Here is a 26,687-nt window from a genome sequence, read left to right as displayed (position 1 = left end):
AGCATTTATAGTCAAGAACGAATACTGTAACTTTTGCTGAAATGTTTTACTTTTTGTCAGAATCATGTGGATTCAGGCATATATTCACGCGTAAAGCCAGCTGCGCGCCTGAGTAATACAACTGCCAACTATGTCGAGTTTGTATTAATTTATTATACATGTAAATATTTAAGCTTTAACCAAAACAAAATAAATGTTTGATTAAATGTTTTGAAATGTGCTTAATTTAAGTAATATTAGGTTTTACCTGCCAAATTTGTCAAGTTTGTATGATCGACTTTATAGTCATGTTTCAAGTTTTAATAAATAAGGGCAGGAGGGTGCACATGGTGGTCCCTATAAGGGCAGGAGGGTGTATATGCCGGTTCCCTAGAGGGCAGGAGGGTGCACATGCTGGTCCCCACGAGGGCAGGAGGGTGCCCATGCTGGTCCCCATGAGGGCAGGAGAGTGCACATGCTGGTCCCCATAAGGAGGGTGTATATGCTGGTTCCGATAAGGGCAGGAGGGTGTATATGCTGGTTCCCATAAGGGCAGGAGGGTGTATATGCTGGTTCCCACGAGGGCAGGAGGGTGCACATGCTGGTCCCCACGAGGACAGGAGGGTGCACATGCTGGTCCCCATGAGGGCAGGAGGGTACACATGCTGGTCCCCATAAGGGCAAGAGGGTGTATATGCTGGTTCCCATAAGGGCAGGAGGGTGTATATGCTGGTTCCCACGAGGGCAGGAGGGTGCACATGCTGGTCCCCACGAGGGCAGGAGGGTGCACATGCTGGTCCCCATGAGGGCAGGAGGGTGCACATGCTGGTCCCCATAAGGGCAGGAGGGTGTATATGCTGGTTCCCACGAGGGCAGGAGGGTGCACACGCTGGTCCCCACGAGGGCAGGAGGGTGCCCATGTTGGTTAACACGAGGGCAGGAGGGTGCACATGCTGGTCCCCACGAGGGCAGCCATGCTGGTCCCCACGAGGGCAAGAGGGTGCCCATGCTGGTCCCCACGAGGGCAAGAGGGTTCCCATGCTGGTCCCCACGAGGGCAGGAGGGTGCCCATGCTGGTCCCCACGAGGGCAAGAGGGTTCCCATGCTGGTCCCCACGAGGGCAGGAGGGTGCCCATGCTGGTCCCCACGAGGGCAAGAGGGTTCCCATGCTGGTCCCCACGAGGGCAGGAGGGTTCCCACGCTGGTCCCCACGAGGGTAGGAGGGTGCCCATGCTGGTCCCCACGAGGGCAAGAGGGTTCCCATGCTGGTCCCCACGAGGGCAGGAGGGTTCACATGCTGGTCCCCATGAAGGCAGCATATATATATAATTAATTATAACTCTTACTTTCATAATATGTCTTGAATCATTTGAGTGCGAGTTTAAAAGTTTAAAACACTTTATGACATTGACATATATGTCAAATTACACCATCGGTTAATGATATACTTAAGAAGGAATTGGGAGGGGGGGGGGGTGGCTGAGGGAACATGCCCGACACCTGGGGTACACACTGGCCTGGATGCATGGTCTCCATTACATGTTGCTTTGCAATGTGGGTTCCTTAAAACTTTTAAATACAACAGAGGCTAGTATAGGGAAATCGATCGTTTTAACTATCATACAAACGTGTGCCTATGCATGAGTGTATGTGTGCGTACGTGTATGTATACATAAGTATTCACGCTTGTGTTTGTGTTGTTCGCGTATTTTTATGCGTGTGCTTGGGTGTGCGAATGTACGAGTATGTGTGTGTGCGTGAGCATTCTTGTTTTTGTATACATGTTTATCCTAACAAAATGCAAACTTGTTTTTTAGGTTGATAATTTAAAACTGTGCTAATACTTATTCTATGTGAGAAATAAATAAGAAAAACTTAGATGAATTTGCATATTATCTTTATTAGCTTTTGACAATAATTTCATATGATTATGCGATCACACGTATACAACCTGTACCAAGTTATTCAGCTACTTATCTGGTGTTGAAATGATGCATTAACAGGTCAAGGTAACGCTAATATTTGGTGTGCAGGAGTTGTTCATTATATTCTGGATTATATTAATTTCAGGGTCGGATCCAGGATTTGACGACAGAGGGGGCGTAACATAGAGGCGTAGCCTTTTGAACTTCTTTTAGAACCTAAATTGATAAGGTTTAAATTGTTTTAACAATTTTTAGTCCGAAATGATGCATTTTGGGCGTATTGTCTCTCCTGTACTGAAATTAATGGATAACTTGGACATTTTTTGGGGGTTCGAGGGGTTGCACGCCCCCAACACTGGACACGCTAGTATATTATCAAGCTTCATCTAAATTCATACTTGACGTCAGCTTGAACTTAGATTAAAAGACATGTCGAATCGCGACTTGTTGGAATGCCAAACACGACAAAACATTAGTTAAAGACAGTGATTTATTTTAACATAATAGAAAAACACTCTTAACAAAACAAGTTTTGCTACATCATAACTGTTCAGCCATTTCATATTTTCAGTAATCATGTAACAAAATCACTAACTATATGATACCATTTAGCAAAGTAGCCATCGTAGCACGTACAAACTCAGTTACCATAGTGTCACAGTACAAACTCAGTTACCATAGTGGCACAGTACAAACTCGGTAACCATAGTGGCACAGTACAAACTCAGTAACCATAGTGGCACAGTACAAATCAGCAACCATAGTAGCACGGTACAAACTCAGTTACCGTTGTTGCACGGTACAAACTCGGTAATCATAGTGGCACGTTACAAACTCTGTTACCATTCTGGCTCAGTACAAATCAGTAACCATAGAAGCACGGTACAAACTCGGTAGCCATAGTAGCACAGTACAAACTAGTTACCATAGTGGCACAGTACAAACTCGGTAACCATAGTGGCACGGTACAAATTCAGTTATCATAGTGGCACGGTACAAACTCAGTTACCAAAGTGGCACAGTACAAACTCAGTGACCATGGTGGCACAGTACAAACTCAGTTACCATAGTGGCACAGTACAAATCCGTAACCATAGTAGCACAGTACAAACTCAGTGACCATGGTGGCACAGTACAAACTCAGTTACCATAGTGGCACAGTACAAATCCGTAACCATAGTAACACGGTACAAACTCAGTGACCATAGTGGCATGGTACAAACTCAGTAACCATAGTGACAAGGTACAAACTCAGTTACCACAGTGGCACGGTACAAACTCTGTTACCATAGTGGCACAGTTCAAAGTCAGTTACCATAGTTACACAGTACAAACTCAGTTACCATAGTGGCACAGTACAAACTCTGTTACCATAGTGGCACAGTTCAAACTCAGTTACAATAGTTACACAGAACAAATTATGTTACCATAGTGGCACATAACAAACTCTGTTACCATAGTGGCACAGTTCAAACTCAGTTACCATAGTTACACAGTAAAAACTCAGTTAACATAGCGGCACAGTACATATAGGTAACCAAAGTGGCACAGTACATATCGGTAATCATAGTGGAACGGTACAAACTCAGTTCTCATAGTGGCACAGTACAAACTCTGTTACCCTAGTGGCACAGAAAAACTCTGTTACCATAGTGGCACAGTACAAACTCTGTTACCCTAGTGGCGCAGTTCAAACTCAGTTACCATAGTTACACAGTACAAACTCAGTTAACATAGTGGCACAATACATATCGGTAACCAAAATGGCACAGTACATATCGGTAATTGTAGTGGAACGGTACAAACTAGGTAATCATAGTCACACAGTACAAACTCGGTAATCATAGTGGCACAGTACAAACTCAGTTAACATAGTTGCACAGTAGGAACTCAGTTACCATAGTTGCACAGTACAAACTCAGTTACCATAGTGGCACAGTAAATATCGGTAACCATAGTGGAACAGTACAAACTCGGTAACCATGGTAGCATGGTACAAATTCAGTAACCAAAGTTGCACAGTTCAAACTCAGTTAACATAGTTGCACAGTACAAACTCGGTAACCATAGTGGCACAGTACAAACTCGGTAACCATAGTGGCACAGTACAAACTCGGTAACCATAGTGGCACAGTACAAACTCGGTAACCATAGTGGCAAAGTACAAACTCAGTTACCATAGTTGCACAGTACAAACTCAGTTACCATAGTTGCACAGTATAAACTCAGTTACCATAGTGGCACAGTATAAACTCAGTTACCATAGTGGCACAGTACAAACTCTGTAACCACAGCGGCTCAGTACAAACTCGGTAACCATAGTGGCACAGTACAAACTCAGTTACCATAGTGGCACAGTACAAACTCAGTAACCATAGTGGCACAGTACAAACTTGGAACCATAGTGGCACAGTACAAACTCGGTAACCATAGTGGCAAAGTACAAACTCAGTTACCTTGGTGGCACAGTACAAACTCGGTAACCATAGTGGCACAGTACAAACTCGGTTACCATAGTGGCACAGTACAAACTCTGTATCCACAGTGGCTCAGTACAAACTTGGAACCATAGTGGCACAGTACAAACTCGGTTACCATAGTGGCACAGTACAAACTCAGTAACCATAGTGGCACAGTACAAACTTGGAACCATAGTGGCACAGTACAAACTCAGTTACCATAGTGGCACAGTACAAACTCAGTAACCATAGTGGCACAGTACAAACTCGGTTACCATAGTGGCACAGTACAAACTCTGTATCCACAGTGGCTCAGTACAAACTCAGTTACCATAGTTGCACAGTATAAACTCCGAGACCATGTGATAACATTTCAGAAAGATTAATGCTTTTACAAAGAAGACAAGTCACAATATTTTGCAAAAAATTATGGTTATCATTACAGAAGCATTATAAAGTAATATATTATGCACCAGTCAATTGTAAACACACCAGCAGTTTGTCCCCGCAGAGCGGGGATTTTACCTGGGATTGGATGGAGCATAGTCAAAGTTCCTGCTATTCCCTAGACCTGGGGGCTGTGGTTACAATGGACTAGTGCATTATAAGGGATGAAATCAATTAAACATACATGTATAGACATATGTACATAAGTCAATCTTGGCCTCACATCAATTAAGCAAAGTACTCAAAATTTCAAAAATGATAAAGGTATTGATATACTACAAATGCTTGGCTTAACACCCAAACTGCAAGACTAAATAATTATTTAAACCCCTATCCGCCCAAAGAGCAATAATTCTGCTTGTCATATAAACTTTAATAAACAAATGAATGTAAATCTATTGTTTCACACAAACAAACATTTTGTTGAGCAGAACTATTTGCTTATATCACGCAAAAAGAGAAAATGACATTTAAATAGTTCCACCATTATAAAAAAACATCTTTAGAGACAGAATGATATCACTGAGAGTTCTGTACACAAACTGGGGACTAAAACCATCCTCTTAGATAACTATTGTCCATAACTTTTACACAGACTAGTGTTATAATGCCTTAACTTAGTAGACAGCTCACAATGTTTTGCCAAAATCAAAAACAACTTTTACAAAAACAAAATTTGCTGTTTCCTATATTTTTTATTTGTAACTAAAGTGCTGAACAATATAAAAGTACATTTACTAAATGTTAATACCCTATTCGTATTTGTTTGTGTTATGTCACATAAATTTATCATACAATTACCAGTACAATGCTTCAGAATAAAAGTTTAATTACCATTGAGCACAATTTGCAACAAATTAGTTTATTAGTTCAAGCGCTGTAAATTATCAATCTTAAGGAATCGAGTACCGTATGGCTGCATTAACCTTAGTGTTATAGTTTGATGCTACTCGACCCAATACAATTGTTGAATCTTATTTGCTTATTGATTACAAGTATGTAAAATAATTGACTTAAAGTACATTATACATAAGGTTATTACAGTATATTTGTATATTTGCTTTGTATCTCAATTGATAACAGACGTAAAATGTTGTTGTTTTTTGCCATCTTGAAAGCCAAAATCACTTGTTTGTTAACTATATTTGGTATTCTTTTTACAATTTTCTTCTGCGTACAATAACCCTTTCAAATGATACAAAAATAATATAGGTCACCAAGCGTCTTAAAATACATATCTGTGGATCAGACACTAGAAACATTGTTAACACATACCACAATGAAACAAACTCTGATATTTAATGTAGCGCTAGTTTTACACAATGCCATAGAAATTATTTGACCATTTAAATTCCAGCAACCATGTATCAACTTTTGAACAAAAAAAAAAATAATAAAAAAAAGCAGAAATGTTTGTGTACACTGCAAATTCACAGTAAAAGAACAGTGAACACGCCAAAGCTCAAACAAAAGACAGAAAAACCATAACAAATATCCACCACATTAGCTACAAAATATCCTACATGATTTTTTATTGTTTTTACAGAAGCAATGCCAGTTAAAAATAGAACAAGAGTGCCACAAAGTGAATGCTAATACCCATCTGTTGCCTTCAGTCAAACAAGAGGCTCAAACTTGACAATGATTAATCCTAGAGTTGTGAGCCTAACTATAACTGTGCATAATATCTCAGGAAGCATGACTTTTGTGTACCCAGTTTCATTCAAATATCTTGAATGGATTTTGAGGTCTGGCCAAGATCAAAGACTTGCACAGCATGGACTACCCTCCTGATGCTGCTGACACCAAGGCTATCACACTTATATTTTTTCTTACACCCCTCCAGCACCCCCATCCCCACCACCCTGAAGGCAAGCGTAAAACAATGAAAGATACAACAGCACCGCACAAAAGACATCTGATTACTTTGGATTTAACTTAAATAGGAAAGACACATACTCATGTATTTTGAAGCTTGACAGGTATCATAATAAAATATATTCTCATGCGATTTTCATATAACTACTGCAGATATTTAAGTACAAAGTTATGGAAATGGTTGCCTGAAAGAAGCTGTTAACTGTAGCTGCCAAATATACCATTATACATTATAGAAAAATATTGATTGAATTATTTGTGAACATTATTCCTCAGTTCAAAATGATGAACAATTGGCATATATGTTCATGTTCTAATCCTTACAACCAATTCTACATCATAGAAATTAAGTGAAACAATCAGATTTCACCAAGAGTAATTTAAGTTTGCCCCAAAATGCCATACATTCGAATCCTGTTGGCTCAAACTCCAAGGGACCAGCGAAAATACATCAAACCTCGGAACATTCGAGTCAAGCGGGAATGCTTACGTTCAGCATAAAGGAATCTGTCCTTCACATTTACTTTGAGCCATTGAGAAATTCGAGACAAGAGAGTTTAAGCCAATGGGATTCTACTGTATTTATAAGACCAACACAACATTGTAACATGGCATACGTAAACTATAATTTTCAGCACCATTCACAATTGTATCTTAAACAGTCATAAAACAAGAACTTACACCAAAATTAACAGAAATACACCATTACATTATTATTGTGAACAAATCATTAACCTAATAAAGAAAAACCAAAACAATTACAAATACCGAAACTTATTTTCTTCGAAAAAAAACAGACATGCTGAAATTGTTTGTTTGTGGCTTAACCTGGACTGTTTTCAGAAACTACTAAAATATGTAGCCCTTATTTCATGGGGTGTTTTACACCAGTACCAAAGCCATTGAATACTAAGGAACTATCTAAAATTCCTCCAATTGGATATGTCCCCTGTCATTTGTTTTCCCACAATTGTTCTAGTAAAGATCACCGTGACTGTTGACCTATTGACCCCAAAATCAATAGGGGTCATCTACTGATCATGACCAATGTGTTCACCAAGTTTAAAGTCCCTCATTCCAGAGATAGACTTGAAAGGTCGAGACCATGACCTTAAAGTTTTATCTAATGATCTCAAAATCAATAAGGGGCATCTACTAATCTTGACAAATGTGAAAAACAAGTCATTGGAAAGTTACTGACTGGAAAGGGAGTTTGATGATACCATATTTGGTTCTGTTCTGCTCCAATAATCATCAAGGTGTTCCACCACTTCCAATGGTAACAGGCTTACTATTTGAAAAGAAGCTAATCAATATTATGTCTTTGTATTCGGTATATAATCACACAAACATTTTTTTTTAACTTTTATATCTTAATGTTTCTGCATTACACCTTCAACAGTAGACAAAAATCAATTTATAACCAGGAAGTGACATCAACATCATACAATGTTGATGATGGTACAATATTAACAATTCAATTTCCCCCTAGAAGGGAACAGCTAAAAGGCTAAAATTCCCCCATCTAAAGGGCACAGCAACAAGGTCGTAAAGGCTGAAAAATGTCCCTTTACTATTTCTGTTTGATGGAAGTTTATTCAACATGTTTAGTAAAATCAATGCTTGAATTTGCAATTTTTGCTTCAAAAATCTTTATTACTGTAAAAGAAAGTTAACTCTTGTACCTTTAATACCTTTTCGGTAATTCTACGCTTGATTTTTTTATTTGGCCCTCACATTTACTGTTAGAATTTAAGTCGCGGGAACAGTCGTCTAACATTTTTAATAATAAGTATGCAGCCTTTTTTTCAGCCAAAATAAAATATATTTCCATATCATGTATTTTAAATATCCCCGACATAATTCTCATATTAATGTCTCCAGCATAAAGTAACCAAAAAATAGTTTCAAACAACCGACTAAATTTTTCTGAAATTATTACACTTAACAAATAACAAAACACAAATCAAACGCTAAACATACATGTGTAGAAAAAACATGTGCATTTAAAGCAATGAAAATTTGACCTTATGGAATCCATTTAAAATTCTAAAATAACATCATGCTATTTAATGCTATATTAAATGATCTAATTTCATCAAGTATGTTTAAACAGCCATAAGATTGCATTATGCTAGTAGCCTTTTAAAATTTACCGGTACACAGAAGTTGAAATAAATTACACAGCTAATACTGGAAATTAACGGTATATACATGAATAAACATGTAAGTAGGACTGAAACAGGGTTCATATTCAAACTCACACTCAAGTCGTAAGGGAATACGGACCCAACTTTCAGAACAAGAATGCTCATGGTAAACCCCTGAAAAAACAACTGATTTTAAAATAAACACAACTAAACTAGTTACTTCACAACTTGCACGGTCATGTACCTACAAAATTAATATATATATATAGATAGATATAATGCTGTTTAACAAAGATTTATACTACATTAAATTCAACTAATGAGCCAAAAACATATACAGTTGAAACACAGATCTACAGAAACACGTCAAGCATATATGCCCAAGAATACAAGAACACTTCCATTATCAAAAATACAAATATACACCGTGATTAGTCTGGATGGTTCATAACCACGGCTATCTTAAGACAAGAGCACCGCAAAGCAAACATCAATGCTCTTCTGCTGTAGGTATTTCAGTGAAACAATGTGCATAACTTTAATAAGGGCAGAGTTATGGGCCCTGCTATACAGAAGTATATTGTCTCTGGTAACATGACTACCAAGTTAATTTATAATGTATACATACGGTTTTATAGTTATGGCCTAAAATAAGTTTTTTCACTCTCTGCTGCCAACAAATCCAAAGCAATGACAATACTGGACTGTTTTCAGTGGAACGATACCCGGTAGATAGAGAATATATGAAATCCTGGAAGGGAATTAATGTACAGAAATAAATGCAACTATTTTTCTCTAAATCCTGGGGTCAAAAAATATGATTTGGGGCACTTTTAGTGAATCCGTCGGACCAATGCTAACAATACTTTTTAAAGAGTTGAGTGGATGGTTGGATAAAAAACACTTTCACACATTGTCAACTGTTATACACCAATATTAATTTGAATCTGGACTGAATCCAAGTGCGGTACTATTGATGCAATATCGTTTCCCTTCTGGCTCTGGACCGTCATCAAAAACATGGCCAAGATGAGAATCACACTGAAAGTAAAATACATCACAAGTTATTACAATGCACTTGACAACCAGGCAAGATGAATTTCTAAAAGAAAATATTAGGGTGTAAAAGCGAGCATGGCAAGTAGTTGCCAACTTGTGTCTACTTTTCTCAGAACTATGTAAAAGGGGCAAAACTCAAGAACTTTTTCAGCAATGGACTTGCTAGTTATATCTCATATGCCCATTTTCATTATAAACATGTCACTATGAGACCATTGTGTTATGAAGGAGCTGCAGTATGTGTACCAAGTTACATATATATTAATTTCTCAAACAATTGCTGAATTACAGCCAAATGTTGAAGACCTTGCATGATGAACACTCAAATGAGGACAAATTACAGTATGACAAAACCTTGACTTTTTTCATCAAAAGACAAACAAGCTTAAAGGGACTAGACACCAGATGGTCCAAAAGTTGGCAAAGGAATATTTCCTCAAATAAGCCTAGAATTGTCAATACGAGCTACACAGTAGTATGAGGCTGAAATTAAGCCACTTTACATGATACCGGTAAAAGAATATTTTTTCGCTATCTCAGTTATTTAAAGTTTACCTGTTGAAAAATAGCACTTAATGGCTTCCCAGTATATAGTGTGTATATCTAGCAAGTGAAAGTATCTGATTAGTACAAATACATATCCCGATGCTATTTTTATTACAATGCACTTGACAACCAGGCAAGATGAATTTCTAAAAGAAAATATTAGGGTGTAAAAGCGAGCATGGCAAGTAGTTGCCAACTTGTGTCTACTTTTCTCAGAACTATGTAAAAGGGGCAAAACTCAAGAACTTTTTCAGCAATGGACTTGCTAGTTATATCTCATATGCCCATTTTCATTATAAACATGTCACTATGAGACCATTGTGTTATGAAGGAGCTGCAGTATGTGTACCAAGTTACATATATATTAATTTCTCAAACAATTGCTGAATTACAGCCAAATGTTGAAGACCTTGCATGATGAACACTCAAATGAGGACAAATTACAGTATGACAAAACCTTGACTTTTTTCATCAAAAGACAAACAAGCTTAAAGGGACTAGACACCAGATGGTCCAAAAGTTGGCAAAGGAATATTTCCTCAAATAAGCCTAGAATTGTCAATACGAGCTACACAGTAGTATGAGGCTGAAATTAAGCCACTTTACATGATACCGGTAAAAGAATATTTTTTCGCTATCTCAGTTATTTAAAGTTTACCTGTTGAAAAATAGCACTTAATGGCTTCCCAGTATATAGTGTGTATATCTAGCAAGTGAAAGTATCTGATTAGTACAAATACATATCCCGATGCTATTTTTTTATTATTGGTATAGACGTGGTAGACAAACCCAGTAAATTTCATATTGGAAAAAAGACCCAAAACTGCGAAAGTTACATGAGTCGTAAGCAATGTGATACATGAGTCGTAAGCAATGTGATACATGAGTCGTAAGCAATGTGATACATGAGTCGTAAGCAATGTCATACATGAGTCGTAAGCAATGTGATACATCAGTAGGTAAGATTCAATGGGTTGTAGATAACGATATCAATTTTATGTAAGTTTTTGACAATTATCTTGTTTTTTTGCAATCGTATCATCTGGTGTCTAGTCCCTTTGAAACTCTCCATATCTTATAATCTAGTATTTCTTTATACATAAATTACCTTTCTGCAAATGACTTCTGTTCGAAATGTGCTCTGGTCTAGGCTGTTCTCTGGACGTTCAATGATGTTTGAAAGGCCTTTGTCACTTTTGTAGGCATCGGAAAATGACGGCCATCCTGTACCAGAATCATATTTTGACTTTGAGCTGCAACAAAACCAAGATCATTAGATTTTTAAATTATACAAATCTAGCAATTGTGAAGGAAGAAACTGTATGAATACAATCAGCATGTAGTTATATATCTAGCATTTTGCTAAAAAAATAAGGATTTCTTTTTTTAACATTGTTAATAGAGTTTAAACTTTACTTTAATGAGACATTACAGGCGACTTTGATATCCATAAATTTAGTTTAGTAAAAACTGTGTCCATAGGGCAAAGAAGCTCGAAATATATGTATTTGTCAAATGAACACTGCTTTGAAAGCAAGGTATGAAGTGTGAAATAGCATTTGACAACTATGCTCTACACAATTAATAGGCAAAAGTTTGCAGCCCTTATCATTCCCTTGATGATGATCTGTACATAATGATAATACTTCACTATAATCTATAATATAGAAAACAAGGCGCGTCGTAAGACAGCGCGCTCGACTACGCCGCTTTGACTTAGAAGTGAATACAATAACGATGTAATATGACCAAGTTTGGTCTCTTTATGTCAAACCTAACTAAAATTATTCGATACATAAGGTGACTTTGATGCTGCCCTCCAACCAGCCCGCCAGAACAATGACGCAAGTCATTCAAATAACTTGATTTCCCATTATGAAAATGTGGTTAAGAATATACAAATATGCCTTTCAAAAGAAATTAAAAAAAAAAAAAATCAAGGGTCATAATTTGTATTTAGGGTTAAAATAGAGTTATGTTTATTGTTGTAAGATGGTCAAAAATAATTTTGAATTTTATTAAGTGCATTGAATGAACGGTATAGAAGTTTTTTTTATTAAAATCCCAACTTGCCCTTAACTTTTACTTAAACTTTAACCTAAGTCAATCAGGGGCCATAACTTGTATTAAGTATATGGAGTTATGTTACCTCATTGGGTGATGGTCCTGAACAATTGTGTAAAGTATTAAGTCAATTGAATGACAGGTATAGAAGTTATTAATAAATATCCCAACCTGCCCTAAAACTTTAACCTAAGTTCCATAGTCAATCAGGGGCCATAATTTGTATAAAAGATAATATGGAGTTATCTAACCTCATTATGTGATGGCTCTGAACAACTGTGTGAAGTATTAAGTCAATTGAATGAATGGTATTTGAGTTTTAAGTGAAAATCCCAACTTGCCCTAAAACTTTAACCTGCCCTAAAACTTTAACCTAAGTCAATCAGGGGCCATAACTTGTATTAAAGATAATATGGAGTTATGTAACCTCATCATGTGATGGCCGTGAACAACTGTGTGAAGTATTAAGTCAATTGAACAAAGGGTATAGAAGTTATTAATAAATATCCCAACTTGCCCTAAAACTTTAACCTAAGTTCCATAGTCGATCAGGGGCCATAATCTGAGTAAAGAATAATATGGAGTTATCTAACCTCATCATGTGATGGCCGTGAACAACTGTGTGAAGTATTAAGTCAATTGAATGAAGGGTATTGGACTTATAAGTGAAAATCCCAACTTGCCCTAAAACTTTAACCGGACGCCGACGCCGGGGCGAGTAGTATAGCCCACCTATTCTTCGAATAGTCAAGCTAAAAATAAAAAGTGCCATTATTATCTTTCTTGCCTGCACTGATTTTCAGTGAAATTTGATGCAAATCCATCCAATGGTCAAAGAGGATTTCAACAACTGTTACACATGAATTTGAGACAAAAAAAAGAACGGACAAAAGTAATTCTTTATTCCTCCCACAAAATTTCGAGATTTCAATGGCTAAATTCAGACTATGAAGTTTCAAGGGTCAAGGACAGAGAAGAGGAGTATTAAACTGGAACATCATAATAAATGTAATGGAATCTGCACATATCATACCTGAAAAGATCTGTACCACAGCAAACACAGGTGTACATGCCCTTTTCATAGTGACTGTTAAACTCGCCACTGAATGGCTGAAAATCAAGAACCATTTTTTGTTATAAATAAATTATCAGATATTCTAGTGTTATTATGATGCTAAAAAAGATAAGGAGAAAAATATTATTGAAATAGTTCAATTCCAATTATTAATTATAATTGATCGAAAAGAACATCATTGGTGACTATCCACAAAGATTTTGCCATAATCCATATGTATCTTTTCGACTGGTTTTAAACTATTTTGGTACCATTTCTCTGTGTCCAAAATTGATACTTGCTTTTAATTTGCAATTAATGTTTTTACCATAAATGTCCTTTTACACAACATTCCCTTTTAGAGGCTCTATGTTCCCATTATGAAACTTGAGCAATGCACAACTTCGGTAACTCTAAATTTGAATAAAATCTTATTTGTTCTGATGAGAGGCACTAGTTTATTGCTTACCTGTAAAGGTCTGGCATTTAAAACACTTACTACGTTGAAACACGAGCAAAACATTGTGTATTAATATATTGAAAATAATAGGGAAACTACAGGGACAAGCTGAGTTCTCAAAAATAAAAAACCACACCCTGTTTTGAGGCACAAGGTAAGGGCCCAAACGACACTGAACCAGATTATATTAAAAATAAGTGTTCAGTTGACCATTTATGATTTTCACAACAGGGGGTGTATACAGTTATGATTGGTCAGTTGCAGGCTTTTATCTCCACCTACTCACTGTCTAGAAGAAGGGTAATTGTGACAACCGCTGGTAGCGGTATTTGATATTTATGGCTGTAAACATGAGTGATACAGTAATCAAATTAAGAAGATTTTACCAAGTTTGCAGAATGGAAAAAAATGGTTCTTATTTAGTACACAGCGTTATCAATGCTTCATGAATGAAAACAACATAACAGACGATGAAAAACATGCATAATAAGTATAAATTATGTACATTGAGTAATGAAGCGATATTGTTCAGTGATTGAACATGTATGAAAATATTTGAATATTAATTGGTTTCAAGCTTGAAAATCAATAGCAAATGTTTTGTCCAATTCGCAACACACTTTTAAAAACATATTTATGCAAAATAACAAGGAAATGCACAAAGAAAACGTTAAATGTAGCAGTCAGAATGAAAGATATGTTTTACAATGCACTGTTTTCTGCAAACGGAGACCTCATTTGGAGCAAGTCTCTCTTCTCATTCCAGCTTTAAGCACAGTGAACTAATGTAGTTAATCAAGGCTTCTTACCGGTTCTGTGCACTGCTCTCTGCATACTGAGAACTGTTCAGGTGTAAGTCGTTCCTCCCACTCCGACTTGGTCATCGTTCTCAGTTCATCATGACTCACTGGGTGGGAGTAACCTTTGAGGGAACGGGCAGAAAAAAACAACACATTTTAACTGGTAAATATAAATAAGTAAACTTTAATTTTAGTTGATGCAAAGAACAAATCCAAATATAAATATGGAAGCATACCTGTAATAGAAACAACTGCCATGCATTTTGCATATATAACAAACTGCAATCTGCTCAAGTCATTTAAATCAGTTATTCGTACAGATATAGTACAAGGTGTTCATGAAAAATAAAACTTTGTCTACCTGAGAATTTTGCGATATGCTTATGAATCTTGGTAGATGTATGTTATGTCTGACGTGAAAACTGTCATTCAGAGTCAATTTTCACCTGCAAGAGTCCAAACTTACCGGTCAGGACAATGGAATCGACGGTCTTTACGACCTGTCCTAGGATTCTATTAAACCTAACTTTTATTGAACATAATAATATGGGAAGCGAAAGTGCGCAGTTCGAAACAACTGTGTACAAAAGTTGAAGTACGGTCGAAGTAACATTTATCGAAATTGGTTTTACTCACATCTTGATTTCGCTGCAAAAATACTTGCTGCATAGTTCTCCCGTGGTTTCAAAGACAGAAATGCCCTTGTTAAGCAAATATTTCTTGGAGAAAACCTTCTCACGATTGTAAACATCGCCATCACTGCGGTTTGTGTTATTCCCGAAAGTTTATGACGTCACGGAAAATCCCCTGTAATGAAAGCAGAGTAACTCGAATGTAGGTGAAAGGTCGAAGTTCACTTGCAAAATATAAAAACAAACATGGCGGACGAAGTGGAGACTTTTCTCAAAGCAGACTTACCAAATCTAGCATTTCCCGTTTTAGAAGATATCAGAAGGCAGGGCAAACTATGCGATGTGACCCTCAAGGTTTACCGTTTAGCCTTTTTCTTAAAACTGCAAAACTACTTCTTAATGTCAATAGCATTCGGATGAGGAGTTGACATTAATGCACCAGTGTACCAATTGTAACCACGGCCCGGTAGTATACCGGGGATATCCGTGTAAATGGGTCGTGTTTTTACCTTCCAGGTGGACCCGCAGTGCCGGATGAATGCGGTGGTTTTGTCTTCGTGCCAAATATAGCGGGAAATGGGCCTTACCTAGCGTCCCTGGGGTGCGGGGGCATTTGGCGGGGTTTTAACCAGCAGTTCATCTCCACAGGGCGGGGATTTTGCCCGGGCTTGGCTCGACCTTAAGTCAAAGTCCCCGATATTTCCCGGACCTGGGTGGGCCGTGGTTACAATTGACTGGTGAACAAACAGAGATAGATAATGAACTGCAGTTGTTTATCAAATTGGGGCCGTGGTTACAATTGACTGGTGCATTATTGTGGCTAGTGTCGTGTCTAGGTAAGAGAGCTGCCAAGTAGGCTCAGTTGGTTAGTGCTGTGCTTGTGTTCCAGCGGTCGTGGGTTCAACCCTTCACAAGGCGCACTTTTCCTCCCAGGTTTACTTAACCCGTTTAACGCTACCACCATAAAAGTAAACCTGGGAGGAAAAGTGCGCCTTGTGAAGGGTTGAACCCACGACCGCTGGAACACAAGCACAGCACTAACCAACTGAGCCTACTTGGCAGCTCTCTTACCTAGACACGACACTAGCCACAATAATGCACCAGTCAATTGTAACCACGGCCCCCCACGGTCGGGGGGTATACCGGGGAAATGGGCCGTGTTTTTACCTTTCAGGTGGCCCCGTAGTGCCGGGTGAATGCGGTATTTTTGTCTTCGCTTTAAATATAGCGGACAATGGGCCTTACCTAGGGTCCCTGGGATGTGTGGGCATTTGGTGGGGATTTTACCATCTGTTCGTTCCCGCAGTGCGGAGATTTTAGCCGGGGTTGGCTGGACCGAAAGTCAAAGTCCTCGCTATTCCCCAGACCTGGGGGGCCCTGGTTACAATTGACTGGTGCATAATGCGTGTTTAGGGAACAATTGGATATTTATTTTGTTCCCTTAAGCTACAACTCGACTGATCAATATCAATGTAAAATATATTCTTCAACTGTAACTCCATAATTCTTAACACTTCACTGTTAAATAAAATCACAAAAGTTAAACATTAATTATTTTTAGCCAATACCTTTCTCTTATTACACTTAAGAGTTTAATGAAACACAAATAATTAATTTAATTCAGATCAAATTCTGTCAACAAAGCAGCGCCATTTTGAACCATCTCAGTGGTCGAAATTAGCACAAGCTCGCAAGCCCTGCACTGGTTAAATGTCTTTCGGGCTTGCTAAAATTCTGAATTTTATATAGCAGGGCTTGTTAAAAATTTTGATGCTGAGCAATAGCAAAATAATTTGGGCTTGTTGATCCAGAAGTCTAATTTCGATGACTGCCATCTAGCAGGTGCCCATTATCTTTCCACTCAATATACGCTGGGATCTGTCATTCTTGGCTAGGAAAGCAACAAGTGGGATATGGACGCGTAGAGTCGCCAAATCAAAAATCGTCAAAGACTCTGAAGCTGCTGTTTATATGGACTAACCTAGACACACCACACTCCTCATCCCATTATTCACATTAACCCGTTTAACGCTACCACCATAAAAGTAAATCTGGGAGGAAAAGAGCGCCCGGTGTGGACAATTCACGACTGCCGGAACACAGCCGCACAGTACTTTTACCAACTGAGCTAGCTGGGCGGCTGGTTCTTGCCCATAAACACTATGGTAAACCTGGGAGGAAAAGTGTGCCAGGGTCAGGGGCTCGAACCCAAGACCACCAGAACACTAGCATGGCGTTCTAACCAACTGAGCTAACCGTGTGGCTGGTTCTAACCCACACACACTACAACATAAAATTTTGCCCCTGAGGGTTGATAACCACATGGGTAAATTTGCCCATGGGATAATTTTGAAACTTTTTATGGCAAGTCACAAAGGAATATTTTTAATAAAAAGCCAATATTATGGGTTAGAAAATGCATAAATCATATTTAATTTGCTCAAACACTCCTTCACTTAATTCTCCCTATAATTCTCTAAAAGACCCTTTGTATAGCCTACCAAATATATAGAATAATCAAATGTTGACAACAGAGTCATGGCAGATCAGAGGTTCTTGTAAACTCTAAAACTCAGAACTAACCCAAAATCCAAGATTGAGACCTTTCATTACTTCAGACTATATATATATATAAATAATTGTACACTTGTAAAGATTTTTTTCCTTGGACATTTGCATCAAAGGAGTTGAGTCGGATCAAAGTTCCTTGAATGGAAAGGCTTTTTGGAAATAATTTCAAAAGAGGTCTTTTTTGACATTCCAACAATTATGAAATATGCTATTATTTAAGGTTTTTCATCAGAGGTTTGACAATGATCAATCTATATAAATGCTATGTACGCATAGCATCATCACTCTGGTGTATGAGAAATTGGGCGTTAGTATGAAAACAAATGTTTTTCTAATGTTCTAGTAAGTGCTTTGTAAGCTATGTAAATATTAAATTTAAATAACTAGCAAGGCAGTATTGCAGTTACCATATGGCATAAGTGTTTTATTTCTGGTGTGTTTAAGGTGGGAGATAGGAAGTTTCGTGCACACAGAATTGTGCTGGCTGCAAGTATTCCGTACTTCCATGCAATGTTCACACATGACATGGTGGAATCCAAGCAAGACGAAATCAGCATGCAGGGAATTGACCCTAAGTAAGGCATAAAAAAATAGAAAACTGTTTGTTTCCACTTACCCAACTGACCCTATGTTTTCCTTACGACCCTACACTTTTTTGCTGTAATGTGGATTTTTATATTGATATTTATTGAAGTAATGCGTACATACCTATCCTATTTTATTTTTAAATGTAAGTGGAAACGAAACCCTTTTTTGGGGGGCCCTAGTCGAGAAAGCTTGGTTGAAATTATTTGTCATAATTAATGATTGGAGCCTTTTGTCTCTTTTTGAATATACCAAGTTTTTGTATGAGCATTTTACATGAATGTTAAAATATATGTTTTAGTGTGTAAAACACCGTTTTATAGCTCTAAGACATTTATGTCGATGCTTTAGTTTAAACTTATTTATTTTACAAGGATAAAAAAATGTGGAAGAAGATATTACAACATTGTATTAATCACTTTGTTGGCGTCTACTCGAGATGTGGTCTTGTGTTGTGGGGGAAACTGGAATACCTGGAGAAGACCTCATGTCCAGCTTGGTGACCACAAAACAAACACACATGTGCCCAGGCCAGGAATCGAACCTGAGTCACCTAGTTGAAAGGCATGTGCGCTAACCACTGCGCTAACCCGACAAATTTTATTTTAGCAATGTTTCGATGCATGCAGATGTCATCATATATTGACAGATGTATCTTACTGTGTTGAACAATTTAAGAGATGAAAGCTGCTAAGCAACAATAGATAAAGACTATGAAGTTATGAACCATTGATCGACTTTTTAATAATATTAAAAAATGTTCAGTTTAAGTTTAGATTTAAAATCCCATATTCAGGCCAATAGGGCAATAACAAAATCACAAAATGGTCACTCAGTTGTTTTTTTGAGCCATGAATTACAAACTCTTGTTCATGATTAAATCATAATCTACTTTTTCAGTGCCTTGGAATCTCTTGTAAACTTTGCCTACAATGGCCGTGTTGAAATAGACCAGAACAATGTCCAGTCTCTCCTGGTGGCTGCCAGTTTTCTACATCTACAGTCTGTCAAGGATGCTTGCTGCAACTTCCTCAATAAGAGGTAGGCCTTTCAGAGTGGTATGTTAATGACTTGCTATTCTTTTGTGAAATATTTTCAAGTACATCTAATTAAAAACAGATTAAATAGTTAATTATAGACATACAGAGGAAGTTAAGTGCACTTTCATAATGTTTCAAGTACTAGATTGACGTTCCTTAGTTTTCATTAATAGTCTTTTAGTAATTAATGGAATGTGTATAAGTAGTTTTCATAGCTTGTCAGTAGTTCGTTGAAGGTACATTTTAGTGGTATGTGTACTGGTAAATCTCATAGCTTGTCATAGTTGGTTGAAGGTACATTGTACTGGTATGTGTACTGGTAAATCTCATAGCTTGTCAGTAGTTCGTTGAAGGTACATTTTAGTGGTATGTGTACTGGTAAATCTCATAGCTTGTCATAGTTGGTTGAAGGTACATTGTACTGGTATGTGTACTGGTAAATCTCATAGCTTGTCATAGTTGGTTGAAGGTACATTGTACTGGTATGTGTACTGGTAAATCTCGTAGCTTGTCATAGTTGGTTGAAGGTACATTGTACTGGTAAATCTTGTAGCTTGTCATAGTTGGTTGAAGGTACATTGTACTGGTAAATCTTGTAGCTTGTCATAGTTGGTTGAAGGTACATTGTTCTGGTAAATCTCGTAGCTTGTCATAGTTGGTTGAAGGTACATTGTACTGATAAATCTTGTAGCTTGTCATAGTTGGTTGAAGGTACATTGTACTGGTAAATCTTGTAGCTTGTCAGTAGTTGGTTGAAGGTACATTGTACTGGTAAATCTCGTAGCTTGTCATAGTTGGTTGAAGGTACATTGTACTGGTAAATCTCATAGCTTGTCATAGTTGGTTGAAGGTACATTGTACTGGTAAATCTTGTAGCTTGTCAGTAGTTGGTTGAAGGTACATTGTACTGGTAAATCTTGTAGCTTGTCATAGTTGGTTGAAGGTACATTGTACTGGTAAATCTTGTAGCTTGTCATAGTTGGTTGAAGGTACATTGTACTGGTAAATCTAGTAGCTTGTCAGTAGTTGGTTGAAGGTACATTGTACTGGTAAATCTTGTAGCTTGTCATAGTTGGTTGAAGGTACATTGTACTGGTAAATCTTGTAGCTTGTCATAGTTGGTTGAAGGTACATTGTACTGGTAAATCTTGTAGCTTGTCAGTAGTTGGTTGAAGGTACATTGTACTGGTAAATCTCATAGCTTGTCATAGTTGGTTGAAGGTACATTGTACTGGTAAATCTTGTAGCTTGTCAGTAGTTGGTTGAAGGTACATTGTACTGGTAAATCTCATAGCTTGTCAGTAGTTGGTTGAAGGTACATTGTACTGGTAAATCTTGTAGCTTGTCATAGTTGGTTGAAGGTACATTGTACTGGTAAATCTCATAGCTTGTCATAGTTGGTTGAAGGTACATTGTACTGGTAAATCTCATAGCTTGTCATAGTTGGTTGAAGGTACATTGTACTGGTAAATCTCATAGCTTGTCAGTAGTTGGTTGAAGGTACATTGTACTGGTAAATCTCATAGCTTGTCAGTAGTTGGTTGAAGGTACAATGTACTGGTAAATCTCATAGCTTGTCAGTAGTTGGTTGAAGGTACATTGTACTGGTATGTGTACTGGTAAATCTCATAGCTTGTCAGTAGTTGGTTGAAGGTACATTGTACTGGTAAATCTTGTAGCTTGTCAGTAGTTGGTTGAAGGTACATTGAAGTGGTAAATCTTGTAGCTTGTCAGTAGTTGGTTGAAGGTACATTGAAGTGGTAAATCTCATAGCTTGTCAGTAGTTGGTTGAAGGTACATTGTACTGGTAAATCTCATAGCTTGTCAGTAGTTGGTTGAAGGTACATTGTACTGGTATGTGTACTGGTAAATCTCATAGCTTGTCATAGTTGGTTGAAGGTACATTGTAGTGGTATGTGTACTGGTAAATCTCATAGCTTGTCATAGTTGGTTGAAGGTACATTGTAGTGGTATGTGTACTGGTAATTCTTGTAGCTTGTCAGTAGTTGGTTGATGGTACATTGTACTGGTATGTGTACTGGTAAATCTCATAGCTTGTCAGTAGTTGGTTGAAGGTACATTGTACTGGTAAATCTTGTAGCTTGTCATAGTTGGTTGAAGGTACATTGTACTGGTAAATCTTGTAGCTTGTCATAGTTGGTTGATGGTACATTGTACTGGTAAATCTCATAGCTTGTCATAGTTGGTTGAAGGTACATTGTACTGGTAAATCTTGTAGCTTGTCTGTAGTTGGTTGAAGGTACATTGTACTGGTAAATCTTGTAGCTTGTCTGTAGTTGGTTGAAGGTACATTGTAGTGGTATGTGTACTGGTAAATCTTGTAGCTTGTCAGTAGTTGGTTGAAGGTACATTGTAGTGGTATGTGTACTGGTAAATCTCATAGCTTGTCAGTAGTTGGTTGAAGGTACATTGTACTGGTAAATCTTGTAGCTTGTCATAGTTGGTTGAAGGTACATTGTACTGGTAAATCTTGTAGCTTGTCAGTAGTTGGTTGAAGGTACATTGTACTGGTAAATCTTGTAGCTTGTCAGTAGTTGGTTGAAGGTACATTGTACTGGTATGTGTACTGGTAAATCTCATAGCTTGTCAGTAGTTGGTTGAAGGTACATTGTACTGGTATGTGTACTGGTAAATCTTGTAGCTTGTCAGTAGTTGGTTGAAGGTACATTGTACTGGTATGTGTACTGGTAAATCTCATAGCTTGTCAGTAGTTGGTTGAAGGTACATTGTACTGGTAAATCTTGTAGCTTGTCATAGTTGGTTGAAGGTACATTGTACTGGTAAATCTTGTAGCTTGTCTGTAGTTGGTTGAAGGTACATTGTACTGGTAAATCTCGTAGCTTGTCATAGTTGGTTGAAGGTACATTGTACTGGTAAATCTTGTAGCTTGTCATAGTTGGTTGAAGGTACATTGTACTGGTAAATCTTGTAGCTTGTCATAGTTGGTTGAAGGTACATTGTACTGGTAAATCTCGTAGCTTGTCATAGTTGGTTGAAGGTACATTGTACTGGTAAATCTTGTAGCTTGTCTGTAGTTGGTTGAAGGTACATTGTACTGGTAAATCTTGTAGCTTGTCATAGTTGGTTGAAGGTACATTGTACTGGTAAATCTCATAGCTTGTCATAGTTGGTTGAAGGTACATTGTACTGGTAAATCTCATAGCTTGTCATAGTTGGTTGAAGGTACATTGTACTGGTATGTGTACTGGTAAATCTCATAGCTTGTCATAGTTGGTTGAAGGTACATTGTAGTGGTATGTGTACTGGTAAATCTCATAGCTTGTCATAGTTGGTTGAAGGTACATTGTAGTGGTATGTGTACTGGTAAATCTTGTAGCTTGTCAGTAGTTGGTTGAAGGTACATTGTAGTGGTATGTGTACTGGTAAATCTCATAGCTTGTCAGTAGTTGGTTGAAGGTACATTGTACTGGTAAATCTTGTAGCTTGTCATAGTTGGTTGAAGGTACATTGTACTGGTAAATCTTGTAGCTTGTCATAGTTGGTTGATGGTACATTGTACTGGTAAATCTCATAGCTTGTCATAGTTGGTTGAAGGTACATTGTACTGGTAAATCTTGTAGCTTGTCTGTAGTTGGTTGAAGGTACATTGTACTGGTAAATCTTGTAGCTTGTCTGTAGTTGGTTGAAGGTACATTGTAGTGGTATGTGTACTGGTAAATCTTGTAGCTTGTCAGTAGTTGGTTGAAGGTACATTGTAGTGGTATGTGTACTGGTAAATCTCATAGCTTGTCAGTAGTTGGTTGAAGGTACATTGTACTGGTAAATCTTGTAGCTTGTCATAGTTGGTTGAAGGTACATTGTACTGGTAAATCTTGTAGCTTGTCAGTAGTTGGTTGAAGGTACATTGTACTGGTAAATCTTGTAGCTTGTCAGTAGTTGGTTGAAGGTACATTGTACTGGTATGTGTACTGGTAAATCTCATAGCTTGTCATAGTTGGTTGAAGGTACATTGTAGTGGTATGTGTACTGGTAAATCTCATAGCTTGTCATAGTTGGTTGAAGGTACATTGTACTGGTATGTGTACTGGTAAATCTTGTAGCTTGTCAGTAGTTGGTTGAAGGTACATTGTACTGGTATGTGTACTGGTAAATCTCATAGCTTGTCAGTAGTTGGTTGAAGGTACATTGTACTGGTAAATCTTGTAGCTTGTCATAGTTGGTTGAAGGTACATTGTACTGGTAAATCTTGTAGCTTGTCTGTAGTTGGTTGAAGGTACATTGTACTGGTAAATCTCGTAGCTTGTCATAGTTGGTTGAAGGTACATTGTACTGGTAAATCTTGTAGCTTGTCATAGTTGGTTGAAGGTACATTGTACTGGTAAATCTTGTAGCTTGTCATAGTTGGTTGAAGGTACATTGTACTGGTAAATCTCGTAGCTTGTCATAGTTGGTTGAAGGTACATTGTACTGGTAAATCTTGTAGCTTGTCTGTAGTTGGTTGAAGGTACATTGTACTGGTAAATCTTGTAGCTTGTCATAGTTGGTTGAAGGTACATTGTACTGGTAAATCTCATAGCTTGTCATAGTTGGTTGAAGGTACATTGTACTGGTAAATCTCATAGCTTGTCATAGTTGGTTGAAGGTACATTGTACTGGTAAATCTTGTAGCTTGTCATAGTTGGTTGAAGGTACATTGTACTGGTAAATCTTGTAGCTTGTCAGTAGTTGGTTGAAGGTACATTGTACTGGTAAATCTTGTAGCTTGTCAGTAGTTGGTTGAAGGTACATTGTACTGGTAAATCTTGTAGCTTGTCAGTAGTTGGTTGAAGGTACATTGTACTGGTAAATCTCGTAGCTTGTCATAGTTGGTTGAAGGTACATTGTACTGGTAAATCTCATAGCTTGTCAGTAGTTGGTTGAAGGTACATTGTACTGGTAAATCTTGTAGCTTGTCATAGTTGGTTGAAGGTACATTGTACTGGTAAATCTTGTAGCTTGTCAGTAGTTGGTTGAAGGTACATTGTACTGGTAAATCTCGTAGCTTGTCATAGTTGGTTGAAGGTACATTGTACTGGTAAATCTCATAGCTTGTCAGTAGTTGGTTGAAGGTACATTGTACTGGTAAATCTTGTAGCTTGTCAGTAGTTGGTTGAAGGTACATTGTACTGGTAAATCTCATAGCTTGTCAGTAGTTGGTTGAAGGTACATTGTACTGGTAAATCTCATAGCTTGTCATAGTTGGTTGAAGGTACATTGTACTGGTAAATCTCATAGCTTGTCAGTAGTTGGTTGAAGGTACATTGTACTGGTAAATCACATAGCTTGTCAGTAGTTGGTTGAAGGTACATTGTACTGGTAAATCTCATAGCTTGTCAGTAGTTGGTTGAAGGTACATTGTACTGGTAAATCTCATAGCTTGTCATAGTTGGTTGAAGGTACATTGTACTGGTAAATCTTGTAACTTGTCAGTAGTTGGTTGAAGGTACATTGTACTGGTATGTGTACTGGTAAATCTCATAGCTTGTCATAGTTGGTTGAAGGTACATTGTAGTGGTATGTGTACTGGTAAATCTCATTGCTTGTCATAGTTGGTTGAAGGTACATTGTACTGGTATGTGTACTGGTAAATCTCATAGCTTGTCATAGTTGGTTGAAGGTACATTGTAGTGGTAAATCTCATAGCTTGTCAGTAGTTGGTTGAAGGTACATTGTACTGGTATGTGTACTGGTAAATCTCATAGCTTGTCATAGTTGGTTGAAGGTACATTGTACTGGTATGTGTACTGGTAAATCTCATAGCTTGTCATAGTTGGTTGAAGGTACATTGTAGTGGTAAATCTTGTAGCTTGTCAGTAGTTGGTTGAAGGTACATTGTACTGGTAAATCTTGTAGCTTGTCATAGTTGGTTGAAGGTACATTGTACTGGTATGTGTACTGGTAAATCTCATAGCTTGTCATAGTTGGTTGAAGGTACATTGTAGTGGTAAATCTCATAGCTTGTCATAGTTGGTTGAAGGTACATTGTACTGGTATGTGTACTGGTAAATCTCATAGCTTGTCATAGTTGGTTGAAGGTACATTGTACTGGTATGTGTACTGGTAAATCTCATAGCTTGTCAGTAGTTGGTTGAAGGTACATTGTACTGGTAAATCTCATAGCTTGTCAGTAGTTGGTTGAAGGTACATTGTACTGGTAAATCTCATAGCTTGTCATAGTTGGTTGAAGGTACATTGTACTGGTAAATCTCGTAGCTTGTCATAGTTGGTTGAAGGTACATTGTACTGGTAAATCTCATAGCTTGTCAGTAGTTGGTTGAAGGTACATTGTACTGGTATGTGTACTGGTAAATCTCATAGTTTGTCATAGTTGGTTGAAGGTACATTGTACTGGTATGTGTACTGGTAAATCTCGTAGCTTGTCATAGTTGGTTGAAGGTACATTGTACTGGTAAATCTCATAGCTTGTCATTGTTGGTTGAAGGTACATTGTACTGGTAAATCTCGTAGCTTGTCATAGTTGGTTGAAGGTACATTGTACTGGTAAATCTCATAGCTTGTCAGTAGTTGGTTGAAGGTACATTGTACTGGTAAATCTCGTAGCTTGTCTGTAGTTGGTTGAAGGTACATTGTACTGGTAAATCTTGTAGCTTGTCATAGTTGGTTGAAGGTACATTGTACTGGTAAATCTCATAGCTTGTCATAGTTGGTTGAAGGTACATTGTACTGGTAAATCTCGTAGCTTGTCATAGTTGGTTGAAGGTACATTGTACTGGTAAATCTTGTAGCTTGTCATAGTTGGTTGAAGGTACATTGTACTGGTAAATCTCGTAGCTTGTCATAGTTGGTTGAAGGTACATTGTACTGGTAAATCTCGTAGCTTGTCATAGTTGGTTGAAGGTACATTGTACTGGTAAATCTCGTAGCTTGTCATAGTTGGTTGAAGGTACATTGTACTGGTAAATCTCGTAGCTTGTCATAGTTGGTTGAAGGTACATTGTACTGGTAAATCTCGTAGCTTGTCATAGTTGGTTGAAGGTACATTGTACTGGTAAATCT

The 26,687-nt window shown here is 37.7% G+C and overlaps 2 protein-coding genes across 3 annotated transcripts in view; one reads left to right on the top strand and one right to left on the bottom strand.

The window, feature by feature from the left end:
- Positions 1 to 2,380: 2,380 nt before the first annotated feature.
- On the bottom strand, positions 2,381 to 15,612 carry LOC128234155 (methionine-R-sulfoxide reductase B2, mitochondrial-like). The gene is made up of 5 exons (XM_052948193.1): positions 15,458 to 15,612; positions 14,831 to 14,943; positions 13,541 to 13,617; positions 11,552 to 11,696; positions 2,381 to 9,879 (listed from the first exon to the last, which is right to left on the bottom strand). Exons 1-5 carry the CDS (start codon positions 15,576 to 15,578, stop codon positions 9,775 to 9,777), a joined length of 561 nt encoding a protein of 186 aa, XP_052804153.1. The 5' UTR covers positions 15,579 to 15,612; the 3' UTR covers positions 2,381 to 9,774.
- Positions 15,613 to 15,693: 81 nt separating this feature from the next.
- LOC128234897 (kelch-like protein 18) overlaps positions 15,694 to 26,687 on the top strand; it is a 38,455-nt gene continuing 27,461 nt past the window's right edge. Inside the window, exons 1-3 of one of the 2 annotated variants that reach the window (XM_052949506.1) lie at positions 15,694 to 15,807; positions 18,469 to 18,599; positions 19,510 to 19,650. In XM_052949506.1, coding sequence (XP_052805466.1) covers positions 15,700 to 15,807; positions 18,469 to 18,599; positions 19,510 to 19,650 — 380 coding nt within the window. In that variant the 5' untranslated portion in view covers positions 15,694 to 15,699. The remainder of the gene's footprint in view (positions 15,808 to 18,468; positions 18,600 to 19,509; positions 19,651 to 26,687) is intronic. The other variant, XM_052949507.1, reaches the window with a different exon arrangement.

This window comes from Mya arenaria, chromosome 5, assembly GCF_026914265.1.
Source record: "Mya arenaria isolate MELC-2E11 chromosome 5, ASM2691426v1".
Lineage (NCBI taxonomy): Eukaryota > Metazoa > Mollusca > Bivalvia > Myida > Myidae > Mya > Mya arenaria.
This window is presented reverse-complemented; position numbering and strand designations above follow the sequence as displayed.

Coding starts and splice junctions, on each gene's coding strand:
- LOC128234155 (XM_052948193.1), bottom strand. CDS start 15,578: ATGGCGATGTTTACAATCGTGAGAAGGTTTTCTCCAAGAAATATTTGC. Junction 11,697..13,540: donor TGTGGTACAGATCTTTTCAG/GTATGATATGTG, acceptor GTTTTGTTGCAG/CTCAAAGTCAAAATATGATT. Junction 9,880..11,551: donor CAGAAGTCATTTGCAGAAAG/GTAATTTATGTA, acceptor TTTTACTTTCAG/TGTGATTCTCATCTTGGCCA.